Source organism: Lepisosteus platostomus, chromosome 6, assembly GCF_059453375.1.
Source record: "Lepisosteus platostomus isolate fLepPlt1 chromosome 6, fLepPlt1.hap1, whole genome shotgun sequence".
NCBI lineage: Eukaryota > Metazoa > Chordata > Actinopteri > Semionotiformes > Lepisosteidae > Lepisosteus > Lepisosteus platostomus.
Window position 1 is genome coordinate 1,428,623 of NC_142616.1, and position 14,578 is coordinate 1,443,200.

General features: G+C 54.4%; 1 protein-coding gene across 2 annotated transcripts in view; it reads left to right on the forward strand.

The window, feature by feature from the left end:
• LOC148659548 (sarcoplasmic/endoplasmic reticulum calcium ATPase 1) overlaps nt 1–14,082 on the forward strand; it is a 43,246-nt gene extending 29,164 nt beyond the window's left edge. Inside the window, exons 12-24 of one of the 2 annotated variants that reach the window (XM_088637263.1) lie at nt 765–896; nt 2,142–2,267; nt 2,367–2,585; nt 5,569–5,680; nt 7,189–7,412; nt 7,826–8,046; nt 9,083–9,285; nt 10,369–10,454; nt 10,559–10,692; nt 11,349–11,466; nt 12,766–12,883; nt 13,189–13,223; nt 13,880–14,082. In XM_088637263.1, coding sequence (XP_088493389.1) covers nt 765–896; nt 2,142–2,267; nt 2,367–2,585; nt 5,569–5,680; nt 7,189–7,412; nt 7,826–8,046; nt 9,083–9,285; nt 10,369–10,454; nt 10,559–10,692; nt 11,349–11,466; nt 12,766–12,883; nt 13,189–13,193 — 1,698 coding nt within the window. In that variant the 3' untranslated portion in view covers nt 13,194–13,223; nt 13,880–14,082. The remainder of the gene's footprint in view (nt 1–764; nt 897–2,141; nt 2,268–2,366; nt 2,586–5,568; nt 5,681–7,188; nt 7,413–7,825; nt 8,047–9,082; nt 9,286–10,368; nt 10,455–10,558; nt 10,693–11,348; nt 11,467–12,765; nt 12,884–13,188; nt 13,224–13,879) is intronic. The other variant, XM_088637262.1, reaches the window with a different exon arrangement.
• Nucleotides 14,083–14,578: the final 496 nt, after the last annotated feature.

Genomic DNA, 14,578 nt, shown 5'->3' on the forward strand with positions numbered 1-14,578 from the left:
TAACCCCTCTCTCTCTCTCAGTGCAGTGTTAATGTACTGGAGTGTCCAGTCAGTGTGTGTGTATTAACCCCTCTCTCTCTCAGTGCAGTGTTAATGTACTGGAGTGTCCAGTCAGGGTGTGTATTAACCCCTCTCTCTCTCTGTGCAGTGTTAATGTACTGGAGTGTCCAGTCAGTGTCTGTATTAACCCCTCTCTCTCAGTGCAGTGTTAATGTACTGGAGTGTCCAGTCAGTGTGTCTGTATTAACCCCCCTCTCTCTCTCAGTGCAGTGTTAATGTACTGGAGTGTCCAGTCAGTGTGTGTGTATTAACCCCTCTCTCTCTCAGTGCAGTGTTGATGTACTGGAGTGTCCAGTCAGTGTGTGTGTATTAACCCCTCTCTCTCTCAGTGCAGTGTTCATGTACTGGAGTGTCCAGTCAGTGTGTCTGTATGAACCCCTCTCTCTCTCAGTGCAGTGTTGATGTACTGGAGTGTCCAGTCAGTGTGTCTGTATGAACCCCTCTCTCTCTCAGTGCAGTGTTAATGTACTGGAGTGTCCAGTCAGTGTCTGTATTAACCCCTCTCTCTCTCTCTCTCAGTGCAGTGTTAATGTACTGGAGTGTCCAGTCAGTGTGTCTGTATGAACCCCTCTCTCTCTCAGTGCAGTGTTAATGTACTGGAGTGTCCAGTCAGTGTGTCTGTATTAACCCCTCTCTCTCTCAGTGCAGTGTTGATGTACTGGAGTGTCCAGTCAGTGTCTGTATTAACCCCTCTGTCCCTGCAGGCGAAGGGTGTCTATGAGAAGGTAGGTGAGGCCACAGAGACGGCGCTGTGCTGTCTGGTGGAGAAGATGAACGTGTTCAACACTGAGGTCCGTGGTCTGTCCAAGCCAGAGCGTGCCAACGCGTGCTGCACTGTGAGTGTCTCTCGACTGCGCCCGTCTCTCCCTCCCCTGTACCTGTCTCTCTCACTGTCTCCCCCTCACCTCCTCCCTGTACCTGTCTCTCTCACTGTCTCCCCCTCACCTCCTCCCTGTACCTGTCTCTCTCACTGTCTCTCACCTCCTCCCTGTACCTGTCTCTCTCACTCTCTCCCTTCCCCTCTCTGTATCTGTCTCTCCATCCCTGTCTCTCTCTCCTGGTGTCCTGCAGGTGATTAAGCAGCTGATGAAGAAGGAGTTCTCTCTGTACCTGTCTCTCTCTCTCTCTCACTCCCTGTCTCTCTCTCCTGGTGTCCTGCAGGTGATCAAGCAGCTGATGAAGAAGGAGTTCTCTCTGTACCTGTCTCTCTCTCTCTCTCTCTCACTCCCTGTCTCTCTCTCCTGGTGTCCTGCAGGTGATCAAGCAGCTGATGAAGAAGGAGTTCTCTCTGTACCTGTCTCTCTCTCTCTCTCACTCCCTGTCTCTCTCTCCTGGTGTCCTGCAGGTGATCAAGCAGCTGATGAAGAAGGAGTTCTCTCTGTACCTGTCTCTCTCTCTCTCTCACTCCCTGTCTCTCTCTCCTGGTGTCCTGCAGGTGACCAAGCAGCTGATGAAGAAGGAGTTCTCTCTGTACCTGTCTCTCTCTCTCACTCCCTGTCTTTCTCTCCTGGTGTCCTGCAGGTGATCAAGCAGCTGATGAAGAAGGAGTTCTCTCTGTACCTGTCTCTCTCTCTCTCTCACTCCCTGTCTCTCTCTCCTGGTGTCCTGCAGGTGATCAAGCAGCTGATGAAGAAGGAGTTCTCTCTGTACCTGTCTCTCTCTCTCTCTCTCTCACTCCCTGTCTCTCTCTCCTGGTATCCTGCAGGTGATCAAGCAGCTGATGAAGAAGGAGTTCTCTCTGTACCTGTCTCTCTCTCTCTCTCTCTCTCTCACTCCCTGTCTCTCTCTCCTGGTGTCCTGCAGGTGATCAAGCAGCTGATGAAGAAGGAGTTCTCTCTGTACCTGTCTCTCTCTCTCTCTCACTCCCTGTCTCTCTCTCCTGGTGTCCTGCAGGTGATCAAGCAGCTGATGAAGAAGGAGTTCTCTCTGTACCTGTCTCTCTCTCTCTCTCTCTCTCTCACTCCCTGTCTCTCTCTCCTGGTGTCCTGCAGGTGATCAAGCAGCTGATGAAGAAGGAGTTCTCTCTGTACCTGTCTCTCTCTCTCTCTCACTCCCTGTCTCTCTCTCCTGGTGTCCTGCAGGTGATCAAGCAGCTGATGAAGAAGGAGTTCACTCTCGAGTTCTCTCGGGACAGGAAGTCCATGTCGGTCTTCTGCTCACCTGCCAAGGCGTCCCGCGCCGCCGTGGGCAACAAGATGTTCATCAAGGTAACGCCGACCCCTGACCCCCGCCCCCGGGACTGCATGCTGGGAAGGGGCTGCGCTGCGGCACCTGGCGCCTGCCGCTGACCCCCCTCTCTCGCGCAGGGCGCCCCCGAGGGCGTGATCGACAGGTGCGCCTACGTGCGGGTGGGCACGACGCGCGTGCCGCTGACCTCCGTCGTGAAGGACAAGATCCTGACGGTCATCAAGGAGTGGGGCACCGGGCGCGACACCCTGCGCTGCCTGGCACTGGCCACGCGTGACTCGCCCCTGCGGCGCGAGGAGATGAACCTGGAGGACTCCACCAAGTTCGTCGATTACGAGGTGAGCAGAGGCACTGGGGCAGAACTCACTGGGGTACAGGGACACTGGGGCAGAACTCAGACTGGGGTACAGGGACACTGGGGCAGAACTCAGACTGGGGTACAGGGACACTGGGGTACAGAGGCACTGGGGCAGAACTCACTGGGGTACAGGGACACTGGGGCAGAACTCACTGGGGTACAGGGACACTGGGGTACAGAGGCACTGGGGCAGAACTCAGACTGGGGTACAGGGACACTGGGGTACAGAGGCACTGGGGCAGAACTCAGACTGGGGTACAGAGACACTGGGGTACAGAGGCACTGGGGCAGAACTCAGACTGGGGTACAGGGACACTGGGGCAGAACTCACTGGGGTACAGGGACACTGGGGTACAGAGGCACTGGGGCAGAACTCACTGGGGTACAGGGACACTGGGGCAGAACTCAGACTGGGGTACAGGGACACTGGGGTACAGAGGCACTGGGGCAGAACTCAGACTGGGGTACAGGGACACTGGGGTACAGAGGCACTGGGGCAGAACTCACTGGGGTACAGGGACACTGGGGTACAGAGGCACTGGGGCAGAACTCACTGGGGTACAGGGACACTGGGGCAGAACTCAGACTGGGGTACAGGGACACTGGGGCAGGGAGACAGTGGGGCAGAACTCAGACTGGGGTACAGGGACACTGGGGTACAGGGACACTGGGCCAGGTCTCAGACTGGGGTACAGAGGCACTGGGCCAGGTCTCAGACTGGGGTACTGGGGCAGGTCTCAGACTGGGGTACAGAGACACTGGGGCAGGGAGACAATGGGGCAGGTCTCAGACTGGGGTACAGGGACACTGGGGTACAGAGGCACTGGGGCAGAACTCAGACTGGGGTACAGGGACACTGGGGTACAGAGGCACTGGGGCAGAACTCAGACTGGGGTACAGGGACACTGGGGCAGAACTCACTGGGGTACAGGGACACTGGGGTACAGAGGCACTGGGGCAGAACTCAGACTGGGGTACAGGGACACTGGGGTACAGAGGCACTGGGGCAGGGAGACAATGGGGCAGGTCTCAGACTGGGGTACAGAGGCAGGTCTCAGACTGGGGTACAGAGACACTGGGGCAGGGAGACACTGGGGCAGGTCTCAGACTGGGGTACAGGGAGACACCAGGGCAGGTCTCAGCCTGTCTCTCTCAGACTGACCTGACCTTCGTGGGCAGTGTGTTGCAGTGTGTTGCTCACTCCCCTGTCCCTCTCAGACTGACCTGACCTTCGTGGGCAGTGTGTTGCAGTGTGTTGCTCACTCCCCTGTCTCTCTCAGACTGACCTGACCTTTGTGGGCAGTGTGTTGCAGTGTGTTGCAGTGTGTTGCTCACTTTCCTGTCCCTCTCAGACTGACCTGACCTTCGTGGGCAGTGTGTTGCAGTGTGTTGCTCACTCCCCTGTCTCTCTCAGACTGACCTGACCTTTGTGGGCAGTGTGTTGCTGTGTGTTGCAGTGTGTTGCTCACTTTCCTGTCTCTCTCAGACTGACCTGACCTTCGTGGGCTGTGTGTTGCAGTGTGTTGCAGTGTGTTGCAGTGTGTTGCTCACTCCCCTGTCAATTCAATTCAGTTCAAGGTGCTTTGTTAGCATGACCAATGGGTACAATCAGTGTTGCCAAAGCAACACTCTCTCTCAGACTGACCTGACCTTCGTGGGCTGTGTGTTGCTGTGTGTTGCAGTGTGTTGCTCACTCCCCTGTCTCTCTCAGACTGACCTGACCTTCGTGGGCTGTGTGTTGCAGTGTGTTGCAGTGTGTTGCAGTGTGTTGCAGTGTGTTGCTCACTCCCCTGTCAATTCAATTCAGTTCAAGGTGCTTTATTAGCATGACCAATGGGTACAATCAGTGTTGCCAAAGCAACACTCTCTCTCAGACTGACCTGACCTTCGTGGGCTGTGTGTTGCTGTGTGTTGCTCACTCCCCTGTCTCTCTCAGACTGACCTGACCTTCGTGGGCAGTGTGTTGCTGTGTGTTGCTGTGTGTTGCAGTGTGTTGCAGTGTGTTGCTCACTTTCCTGTCTCTCTCAGACTGACCTGACCTTCGTGGGCAGTGTGTTGCTGTGTGTTGCAGTGTGTTGCTCACTTTCCTGTCTCTCTCAGACTGACCTGACCTTCGTGGGCAGTGTGTTGCAGTGTGTTGCTCACTCCCCTGTCTCTCTCAGACTGACCTGACCTTTGTGGGCAGTGTGTTGCTGTGTGTTGCAGTGTGTTGCTCATTTTCCTGTCTCTCTCAGACTGACCTGACCTTCGTGGGCTGTGTGTTGCAGTGTGTTGCAGTGTGTTGCAGTGTGTTGCTCACTCCCCTGTCAATTCAATTCAGTTCAAGGTGCTTTATTAGCATGACCAATGGGTACAATCAGTGTTGCCAAAGCAACACTCTCTCTCAGACTGACCTGACCTTCGTGGGCAGTGTGTTGCTGTGTGTTGCAGTGTGTTGCTCACTTTCCTGTCTCTCTCAGACTGACCTGACCTTCGTGGGCAGTGTGTTGCTGTGTGTTGCAGTGTGTTGCTCACTTTCCTGTCTCTCTCAGACTGACCTGACCTTCGTGGGCAGTGTGTTGCTGTGTGTTGCAGTGTGTTGCTCACTTTCCTGTCTCTCTCAGACTGACCTGACCTTCGTGGGCAGTGTGTTGCAGTGTGTTGCTCACTCCCCTGTCTCTCTCAGACTGACCTGACCTTCATGGGCAGTGTGTTGCTGTGTGTTGCTGTGTGTTGCTGTGTGTTGCAGTGTGTTGCTCACTCCCCTGTCTCTCTCAGACTGACCTGACCTTCGTGGGCAGTGTGTTGCTGTGTGTTGCAGTGTGTTGCTCACTTTCCTGTCTCTCTCAGACTGACCTGACCTTCGTGGGCAGTGTGTTGCAGTGTGTTGCTCACTCCCCTGTCTCTCTCAGACTGACTTGACCTTCGTGGGCAGTGTGTTGCAGTGTGTTGCAGTGTGTTGCTCACTCCCCTGTCTCTCTCAGACTGACCTGACCTTCGTGGGCTGTGTTGGCATGCTGGACCCCCCAAGAAAGGAGGTCACTGGCTCCATCGAGCTCTGCAGAGAAGCTGGCATCCGGGTCATCATGATCACCGGTGAGAGAGACAGCCGCTGTCTGAGCTGTCTACCCCCTCCGACCCCCTCCGACCTCCCTCCCCTCTCTCTCTCTCTCTCCGACTCTCTCTCTCTCTCCTCTCTCTCTCTCAATTCAGTTCAATTCAAGGTGCTTTATTAGCATGACCGATAGGTACAATCAGTGTTGCCAAAGCAAATAAAAATAATAAAATTAACATAGAACAAAACAAAAAATAGAAGTAAAATAAAATCTACAATGTTACAGACATTTACAACAAAGACATATTATATAATATCGACATATACTGTAGGCGGCTGGAGCATTATTGGGAGACGGACTCACTGTTCCTCAGGCTGTGACAGGAGATCACATACTGGGCTGCCAGATCAACTGAGTTCCCTCCTCCCTCTCCCAGTAGGATTGGGACCTGTTGTGACTCTGGCAGGTGTGGGAACTCTGGGATTAGATTTCTGAATTTGGGGAAGAATGTTTCTCTAATCCCAGAGTATCTGTCACAGTGCAGTAGGAAGTGCACCTCTGTCTCTATTTCACCCTGCTGGCAGTGGGAGCACAGCCTGTCCTCTCTGGACAGCCAGGTCTGCCTGTGTCCAGTGTGTGTGTCCAGGCTGTGATCCCTGAGTCTGTGCTCTCTGGTCAGCCAGGTCTGCCTGTGTCCAGTGTGTGTGTCCAGGCTGTGGTCACTGAGCCTGTCCTCTCTGGACAGCCAGGTCTGCCTGTGTCGCCCAGTTTCTATGGCCAGGTTGTGGTCACTGAGCCTGTACTTCGTCAGGGTCTGTTTCTGTTTGTTATTTCTTATTTTGGTCAAATATTCAGCTAGTGTGTATTGTCTATTTAGGGTTCTGTAGCATTCCAGTTGATGTTGTGTTTGTGTGTGTGTCCCAGTGTGTGAGATATTGCTGTTTGATCTGTGCTGTGATGTGGTTGAGTCTGGGTTGTGGTGCTCTAGCAGTGCTGTCCTGAGGCTGGTTAGTGTCGGTGTGGCTCAGGTCGGTGAGCCTCAGGACCAGCTGGCTCAGGGGGCTCTGTTTTGGGCTCAGCTCTTGGCTCAGCAGGGCTTTGTGGTGGTAGGAATTTTGGTCGCTGTTTTTTAGGTGTAGCCAATACTTTAATACTCTTTTCTGTATGTTTTTCAATAGTGGGTACTGGCCTAATTCGGCCCTGCACCCGTTGTTAGGAGTTTTTCTCTGCACACGGAGGATGATTCTACAGATCTCCATGTGCAGAGTTTCTGTGGGGTGTTTGTCCCATTGGGTGTAATCCTGGTCTGTGAGGGGACCCCAAACTTCACTGCCGTATAGGGCAATGGGTTGGATTACACTTTCAAATATTTGGAGCCAGATTCTTGTTGGTGGGTTGATGTTGAAGAGCCTCCTTCTTATTGCGTAGAAAGCCCTGAGTGCCTTCTCTCTCTCTCTGAGCCTCCCTCTCTCTCTCTCTTTGAGCCTCCCTCTCTCTCTCTCTCTGACCCTCTCTCTCTCTCTCCCCCCCCCTCTCTCGCTCTGTCAGGTGACAACAAGGGCACCGCAGTGGCGATCTGCCGGCGCATCGGGATCTTCGGCGAGGATGAGGATGTCACGGGCCGGGCCTACACCGGGCGTGAGTTCGACGACCTGCCCCCTGCAGAGCAGAGAGAGGCCTGTCGCAGGGCCTGCTGCTTCGCCAGAGTCGAGCCCTCTCACAAGAGCAAGATCGTGGAGTTCCTGCAGGGCTACGACGAGATCACTGCCATGGTGAGACAGGCCACCCGTCTCTCTCTCTCAGTGCCGTGCAACTTTACCTCTCTCTCTCTCTCCGTAGTGTTATACAGTACCTGTCTGTCTCTCCGTTTCTAGGTGCAGTTATCCTGTACCTGTCTGTCTCTCTGTCCTCTGTAGTGGTATACTGTATCTCTCTGTCTCTCTGTCTCTCTGTCTCTCGGTGAAGTTATCCTGTACCTGTCTGTCTCTCTGTAGTGTTATACTGTCTCTGGGCAGTGCTGTACTGTACCTGTCTGTTTCTCTCCGTAGTGTTATACTGTACCTGTCTGTTTCTCTCTCTCAGTGCAGTGTTATGCTGTACCTGTCTGTCTGTCTCTCGGCGCAGTGTTACGCTGTACCTGTCTCTCTCTCTCGGCGCAGTGCTAACGCACCTGTCTCTCTCTCAGACGGGAGACGGAGTGAACGACGCTCCTGCCCTGAAGAAGGCGGAGATTGGGATCGCTATGGGCTCCGGCACCGCGGTGGCCAAGTCCGCCTCCGAGATGGTGCTGGCGGACGACAACTTCTCCAGCATCGTGGCGGCGGTGGAGGAGGGCCGGGCCATCTACAACAACATGAAGCAGTTCATCCGCTACCTCATCTCCTCCAACGTGGGCGAGGTCGTCTGGTCAGTACAGCAGAGCCCGTCTCTCTCTCCGGGCAGCGTGTCTGTATGAACCCCCCTCTCTCTCAGTGCAGTGTTAATGTACTGGAGTGTCCAGTCAGTGTGTCTGTATTAACCCCTCTCTCTCTCTCAGGGCAGTGTTAATGTACTGGAGTGTCCAGTCAGTGTGTCTGTATGAACCCCCCTCTCTCTCTCAGTGCAGTGTTAATGTACTGGAGTGTCCAGTCAGTGTGTCTGTATTAACCCCTCTCTCTCTCAGTGCAGTGTTAATGTACTGGAGTGTCCAGTCAGTGTGTCTGTATGAACCCCTCTCTCTCTCAGTGCAGTGTTAATGTACTGCAGTGTCCAGTCAGTGTGTGTGTATTAACCCCTCTCTCTCTCAGTGCAGTGTTAATGTACAGGAGAGTCCAGTCAGTGTGTCTGTATTAACCCCTCTCTCTCTCAGTGCAGTGTTAATGTACTGGAGTGTCCAGTCAGGGTGTCTGTATTAACCCCTCTCTCTCAGTGCAGTGTTAATGTACTGGAGTGTCCAGTCAGTGTGTCTGTATTAACCCCCCTCTCTCTCAGTGCAGTGTTAATGTACTGGAGTGTCCAGTCAGTGTGTGTGTATTAACCCCTCTCTCTCTCTCAGTGCAGTGTTAATGTACTGGAGTGTCCAGTCAGTGTGTCTGTATTAAACCCTCTCTCTCTCAGTGCAGTGTTAATGTACTGGAGTGTCCAGTCAGTGTGTCTGTATTAACCCCTCTCTCTCTCAGTGCAGTGTTAATGTACTGGAGTGTCCAGTCAGTGTGTCTGTATTAACCCCTCTCTCTCTCAGTGCAGTGTTAATGTACTGGAGTGTCCAGTCAGTGTGTGTGTATTAACCCCTCTCTCTCAGTGCAGTGTTAATGTACTGGAGTGTCCAGTCAGTGTGTGTGTATTAACCCCTCTCTCTCTCTCAGTGCAGTGTTAATGTACTGGAGTGTCCAGTCAGTGTGTGTGTACTAACCCCTCTCTCTCTCAGTGCAGTGTATAACCCCTCTGTCTCTCTCTCTCTCAGTATCTTCCTCACAGCGGCTCTGGGTCTGCCTGAGGCTCTGATCCCAGTCCAGCTGCTGTGGGTCAATCTGGTGACAGACGGGCTCCCAGCCACAGCTCTTGGCTTCAACCCCCCTGACCTGGACATCATGGGCAAACCCCCCCGCTCCCCCAAGGAGCCCCTCATCTCCGGCTGGCTGTTCTTCAGATACCTGGCCATCGGAGGTGAGCAGTCTGTGTGTCTGTGTGTCTGTGTGTCTGTGTGTCTGTGTGTCTGTGTGTCTCTGCCTGTCTCTCTCTCAATTCAATTCAATTCAAGGTGCTTTATTAGCATGACCGATGGGTACAATCAGTGTTGCCAAAGCAAATAAAAATAATAAAATTAACATGGAACAAGACAAAAAATAGAAGTAAAATAAAATCTACAGACATGTTACAGACATTTACAACAAAGACATATTATAAAATATTGACATATACTGTAGGCGGCTGGAGCATTATTGGGAGACGGACTCACTGTTCCTCAGGCTGTGACAGGAGATCACATACTGGGCTGCCAGATCAACTGAGTTCCCTCCTCCCTCTCCCAGTAGGATTGGGACCCGTTGTGATTCTGGCAGGTGTGGGAACTCTGGGATTAGATTTCTGAATTTCGGGAAGAATGTTTCTCTAATCCCAGAGTATCTGTCACAGTGCAGTAGGAAGTGCACCTCTGTCTCTATTTCTCCCCGCTGGCAGTGGGAGCACAGCCTGTCCTCTCTGGACAGCCAGGTCTGCCTGTGTCCAGTGTGTGTGTCCAGGCTGTGTCACTGAGCCTGTCCTCTCTGGGCAGCCAGGTCTGCCTGTGTCCAGTGTGTGTGTCCAGGCTGTGGTCACTGAGCCTGTCCTCTCTGGACAGCCAGGTCTGCCTGTGTCCAGTTTCTATGGCCATGCTGTGGTCACTGAGCCTGTACTTCATCAGGGTCTGTTTCTGTTTGTTGTTTCTTATCTTCTCTCTCTCTCTCTGTCCCTCTGGCTGTCTGCCTGCCTGTCTCTCTCTGTCTGTATTAACCTCTCTCTGGCCCTCTGCCTGCCTGTCTCTCTCTGTCTGTATTAACCTCTCTCTGGCCCTCTGCCTGCCTGTCTCTCTCTGTCTGTATTAACCTCTCTCTGGCCCTCTGCCTGCCTGTCTCTCTCTGTCTGTATTAACCTCTCTCTGGCCCTCTGGCTGTCTGCCTGCCTGTCTCTCTCTGTCTGTATTAACCTCTCTCTGGCCCTCTGCCTGCCTGTCTCCCCCTGTCTGTATTAACCCCTCTCTCTCTCTCCCAGGTTATGTGGGTGCGGCGACAGTGGGCGCCGCAGGCTGGTGGTTCCTGTACGCAGAGGACGGTCCTGCAGTGACCTATTATCAGCTGGTGAGCCGCGGGCATCCTTAGCCTCCCCCGTCCACCTGTCGCTGTGCGGCGAGCGCTCAGTGCGCTGACCCGTCTCTCTCTCTCTCTCTCTCTCCCCCGCTCAGTCTCACTTCATGCAGTGCACAGAGGATAACCCCGACTTCGAGGGCATTGAGTGCGAGGTCTTCGAGTCCCCCACCCCCATGACCATGGCCCTGTCGGTGCTCGTCACCATCGAGATGTGCAACGCCCTCAACAGGTCAGGGGGCGAGTCCGCGCGGCCGAGACTCTCCGCCCGGGCCGACCGGAGAGGACGACGGGAGCACCCCGACCCGGGACAGCGCCTCGGCGCGCCTGACTGACCCCCGGTGTTGCCACGCCGAGGCGCCGGACGCCTGTGGCCAGCCCGCCGGGAGGCCCGGCCCACCTGCAGGCCTGGCTGTGGCCCGGGCCGCGCCCCAGGTGGCGCAGGTTTCCGGAAGCCAGTCCTGGTATCGCTGGAGTCCCTCCAGGGCTCCGGGCCCAGGCTCGGGGTGCAGGCGGGGGTTCCCCAGTCCTGCCGCGGGGGACCCCGGACCGGCTGGCTGTCGTCGCGGCTGGGTCAGAGGTACAGCAGGCAGCGGGGGGGGGCGGAGCCCAGGGCCCAGCTGGAACAGAACCAGCAGGCCTGTGGGTCAACAGGAGCAGGCTAGAACCCGGACCAGGAAGGGGACAAGCGGGTCCAGAGGCTGTGTGTTTCCCCGGCGCCGTGCTCCTGTTCCTGCCTGCTCCCTGGGCCGGTCCCGGTCCCGGTGCTGCCCAGCGTGACTCTGGACCCAGGACGGGCTGGCGACTCGCCCCGGCCTGCTCTCAGGCCCGCGTCGGGACAGCGCGCAGGGTTCGAGGCCGGAGAACTAACCCCCCTCTCTCCCGCAGCCTGTCGGAGAACCAGTCGCTGGTCAGGATGCCCCCCTGGGTGAACTGCTGGCTGCTGGGGGCCATCTGCCTGTCCATGTCCCTGCACTTCATGATCATCTACATCGACCCCCTGCCTGTGAGTCCCTCAGCCCCAGTGTCAATGTACTGGAGTGTCCAGTCAGTGTGTGTGTATTAACCCCTCTCTCTCTCAGTGCAGTGTTAATGTACTGGAGTGTCCAGTCAGTGTGTGTGTATGAACCCCTCTCTCTCTCAGTGCAGTGTTAATGTACTGGAGTGTCCAGTCAGTGTGTCTGTATTAACCCCTCTCTCTCTCTCAGTGCAGTGTTAATGTACTGGAGTGTCCAGTCAGTGTGTGTGTATTAACCCCTCTCTCTCTCAGTGCAGTGTTAATGTACTGGAGTGTCCAGTCAGTGTGTGTGTATTAACCCCTCTCTCTCTCAGTGCAGTGTTAATGTACTGGAGTGTCCAGTCAGTGTGTGTGTATTAACCCCTCTCTCTCTCAGTGCAGTGTTAATGTACTGGAGTGTCCAGTCAGTGTGTGTGTATTAACCCCCCTCTCTCTCAGTGCAGTGTTAATGTACTGGAGTGTCCAGTCAGTGTGTGTGTATTAACCCCTCTCTCTCTCAGTGCAGTGTTAATGTACTGGAGTGTCCAGTCAGTGTGTCTGTATTAACCCCTCTCTCTCTCTCAGTGCAGTGTTAATGTACTGGAGTGTCCAGTCAGTGTGTGTGTATTAACCCCTCTCTCTCTCAGTGCAATGTTCATGTACTGGAGTGTCCAGTCAGTGTGTCTGTATTAACCCCTCTCTCTCTCAGTGCAGTGTTAATGTACTGGAGTGTCCAGTCAGTGTGTCTGTATTAACCCCTCTCTCTCAGTGCAGTGTTAATGTACTGGAGTGTCCAGTCAGTGTGTGTGTATTAACCCCTCTCTCTCTCAGTGCAGTGTTAATGTACTGGAGTGTCCAGTCAGTGTGTGTGTATTAACCCCTCTCTCTCTCAGTGCAGTGTTAATGTACTGGAGTGTCCAGTCAGTGTGTCTGTATTAACCCCTCTCTCTCTCAGTGCAGTGTTAATGTACTGGAGTGTCCAGTCAGTGTGTCTGTATTAACCCCTCTCTCTCAGTGCAGTGTTAATGTACTGGAGTGTCCAGTCAGTGTGTGTGTATTAACCCCTCTCTCTCTCAGTGCAGTGTTAATGTACTGGAGTGTCCAGTCAGTGTGTGTGTATTAACCCCTCTCTCTCTCAGTGCAGTGTTAATGTATTGGAGTGTCCAGTCAGTGTGTGTATTAACCCCTCTCTCTCTCTCAGTGCAGTGTTAATGTACTGGAGTGTCCAGTGTGTCTGTATTAACCCCTCTCTCTCAGTGCAGTGTTAGTGTACTGTCCAGTATTAACCCCTCTCTCTCTGTCTCTCAGATGATCTTCAAGCTGACCCACCTGAACATCACCGAGTGGATGGTGGTCCTGAAGATGTCCCTGCCTGTCATCTTCCTGGATGAGCTGCTCAAGTTCATAGCCCGCAACTACCTGGAAGGTGTGACCTCTGACCCTGATCCCGATCCCTGACATACACTCGTCCCCCCTGCTCAAGTGTCCCCATGTTCATCACATCCACTGGGAACGACGCCCCAGTACCTGTGCACTTGCGTTCCTCTTCATCTGTCTAAAATGTTGCCCTGAACCCCGATATCTACTGCCACCTCAGACTCCCCTGTGAAGGTGCTCTCCTTTCCCGAGCACTCTCCCTGTGTCCCCCCCTAACTCTCCCTCCCGCTGACCGAGTGTGACCCCTCTGTCCCCGAGACCCCTCTCACTCTCTCCTCTCTCCTTCCATTTCAGCCTAATCCAGTTTCCCTCCACTTCCTCTAACAAAGGTACCCAGAGTGCTCTGTGCTCCCTGTCTAAAACGCATGTCTCTCTGCCCAGCTGTCGCGATGTGACCTGTCTGTCTGCTGTCGGGATGTGACCCGCCTCGCTGCCCTGTCTGTCTGCTGTCGGGATGTGACCCGTCTCGCTGCCCTGTCTGTCTGCTGTCGGGATGTGACCCGCCTCGCTGCCCTGTCTGTCTGCTGTCGGGATGTGACCCGTCTCGCTGCCCTGTCTGTCTGCTGTCGCAATGTGACCCGTCTCGCTGCCCAGCTGTCGCGATGTGACCTGTCTCGCTGCCCAGCTGTCGCGATGTGACCCATCTCATTCCCGTCTGCTGTCGTGATGTAACCTGTCTTGCTGCCCAGCTGTCACAATGTGACCCGTCTCACTGCCCTGTCTGCTGTCGCAATGTGACCTCTCTGCCCAGCTGTCGCGATGTGACCCGTCTCACTGCCCTGTCTGTCTGTCTGCTGTCGCGATGTGAGCCATCTCACTGCCCTGTCTGTCTGTCTGTCTGTCTGTCTGTCGCGATGTGAGCCGTCTCACTGCCCTGTCTGTCTGTCTGCTGTCGCGATGTGAGCCGTCTCACTGCCCTGTCTGTCTGTCTGTCTGTCTGCTGTCGCGATGTGACCCGTCTCACTGCTCCCTTGTTCCTCCGCAGAGAGAGAGAACAGTCTGGCCATGAAGAAGTGAAAGGAGAGAGGAGGAGGAGGCGATGGGAGAGGAGCCAGCCAGCGGAGGGGCCGGAGTCAGGAGGGAAGAGAGAGAGACTTCGATTCAATTCAACTGGTTCATTAACGTGTTCACATAGAGACAGAGACGAGGAGTTCTGTAATAATGTTATTAATAAAACTGTATTCTGGAGATGTTGTCTGCTCATTCGTTTATACACGCTGTCCACACAGTACATCTGTGTCCCCTGTCCACCCCTCTCTCTCTCTGGTCATCTGTATCCACTGTTCACCTGTCTCTCTCTCTGGTCATCTGTATCCACTGTCCACCTCTCTCTCGCTCTCTCTCTGGTCATCTGTATCCACTGTCCACCCCTCTCTCTCTCTCTGGTCATCTGTGTCCACTGTCCACCCCTCTCTCTCTGGTCATCTGTATCTACTGTCCACCCCTCTCTCTCTCTCTGGTCATCTGTGTCCACTGTCCACCCCTCTCTCTCTCTCTGGTCATCTGTGTCCACTGTCCACCCCTCTCTCTCTCTGGTCATCTGTGTCCACTGTCCACCCCTCTCTCTCTCTCTGGTCATCTGTGTCCACTGTCCACCCCTCTCTCTCTCTGGTCATCTGTGTCCCCTGTCCACCCCTCTCTCTCTCTGGTCATCTGTATCTACTGTCCACCCCTCTCTCTCTCT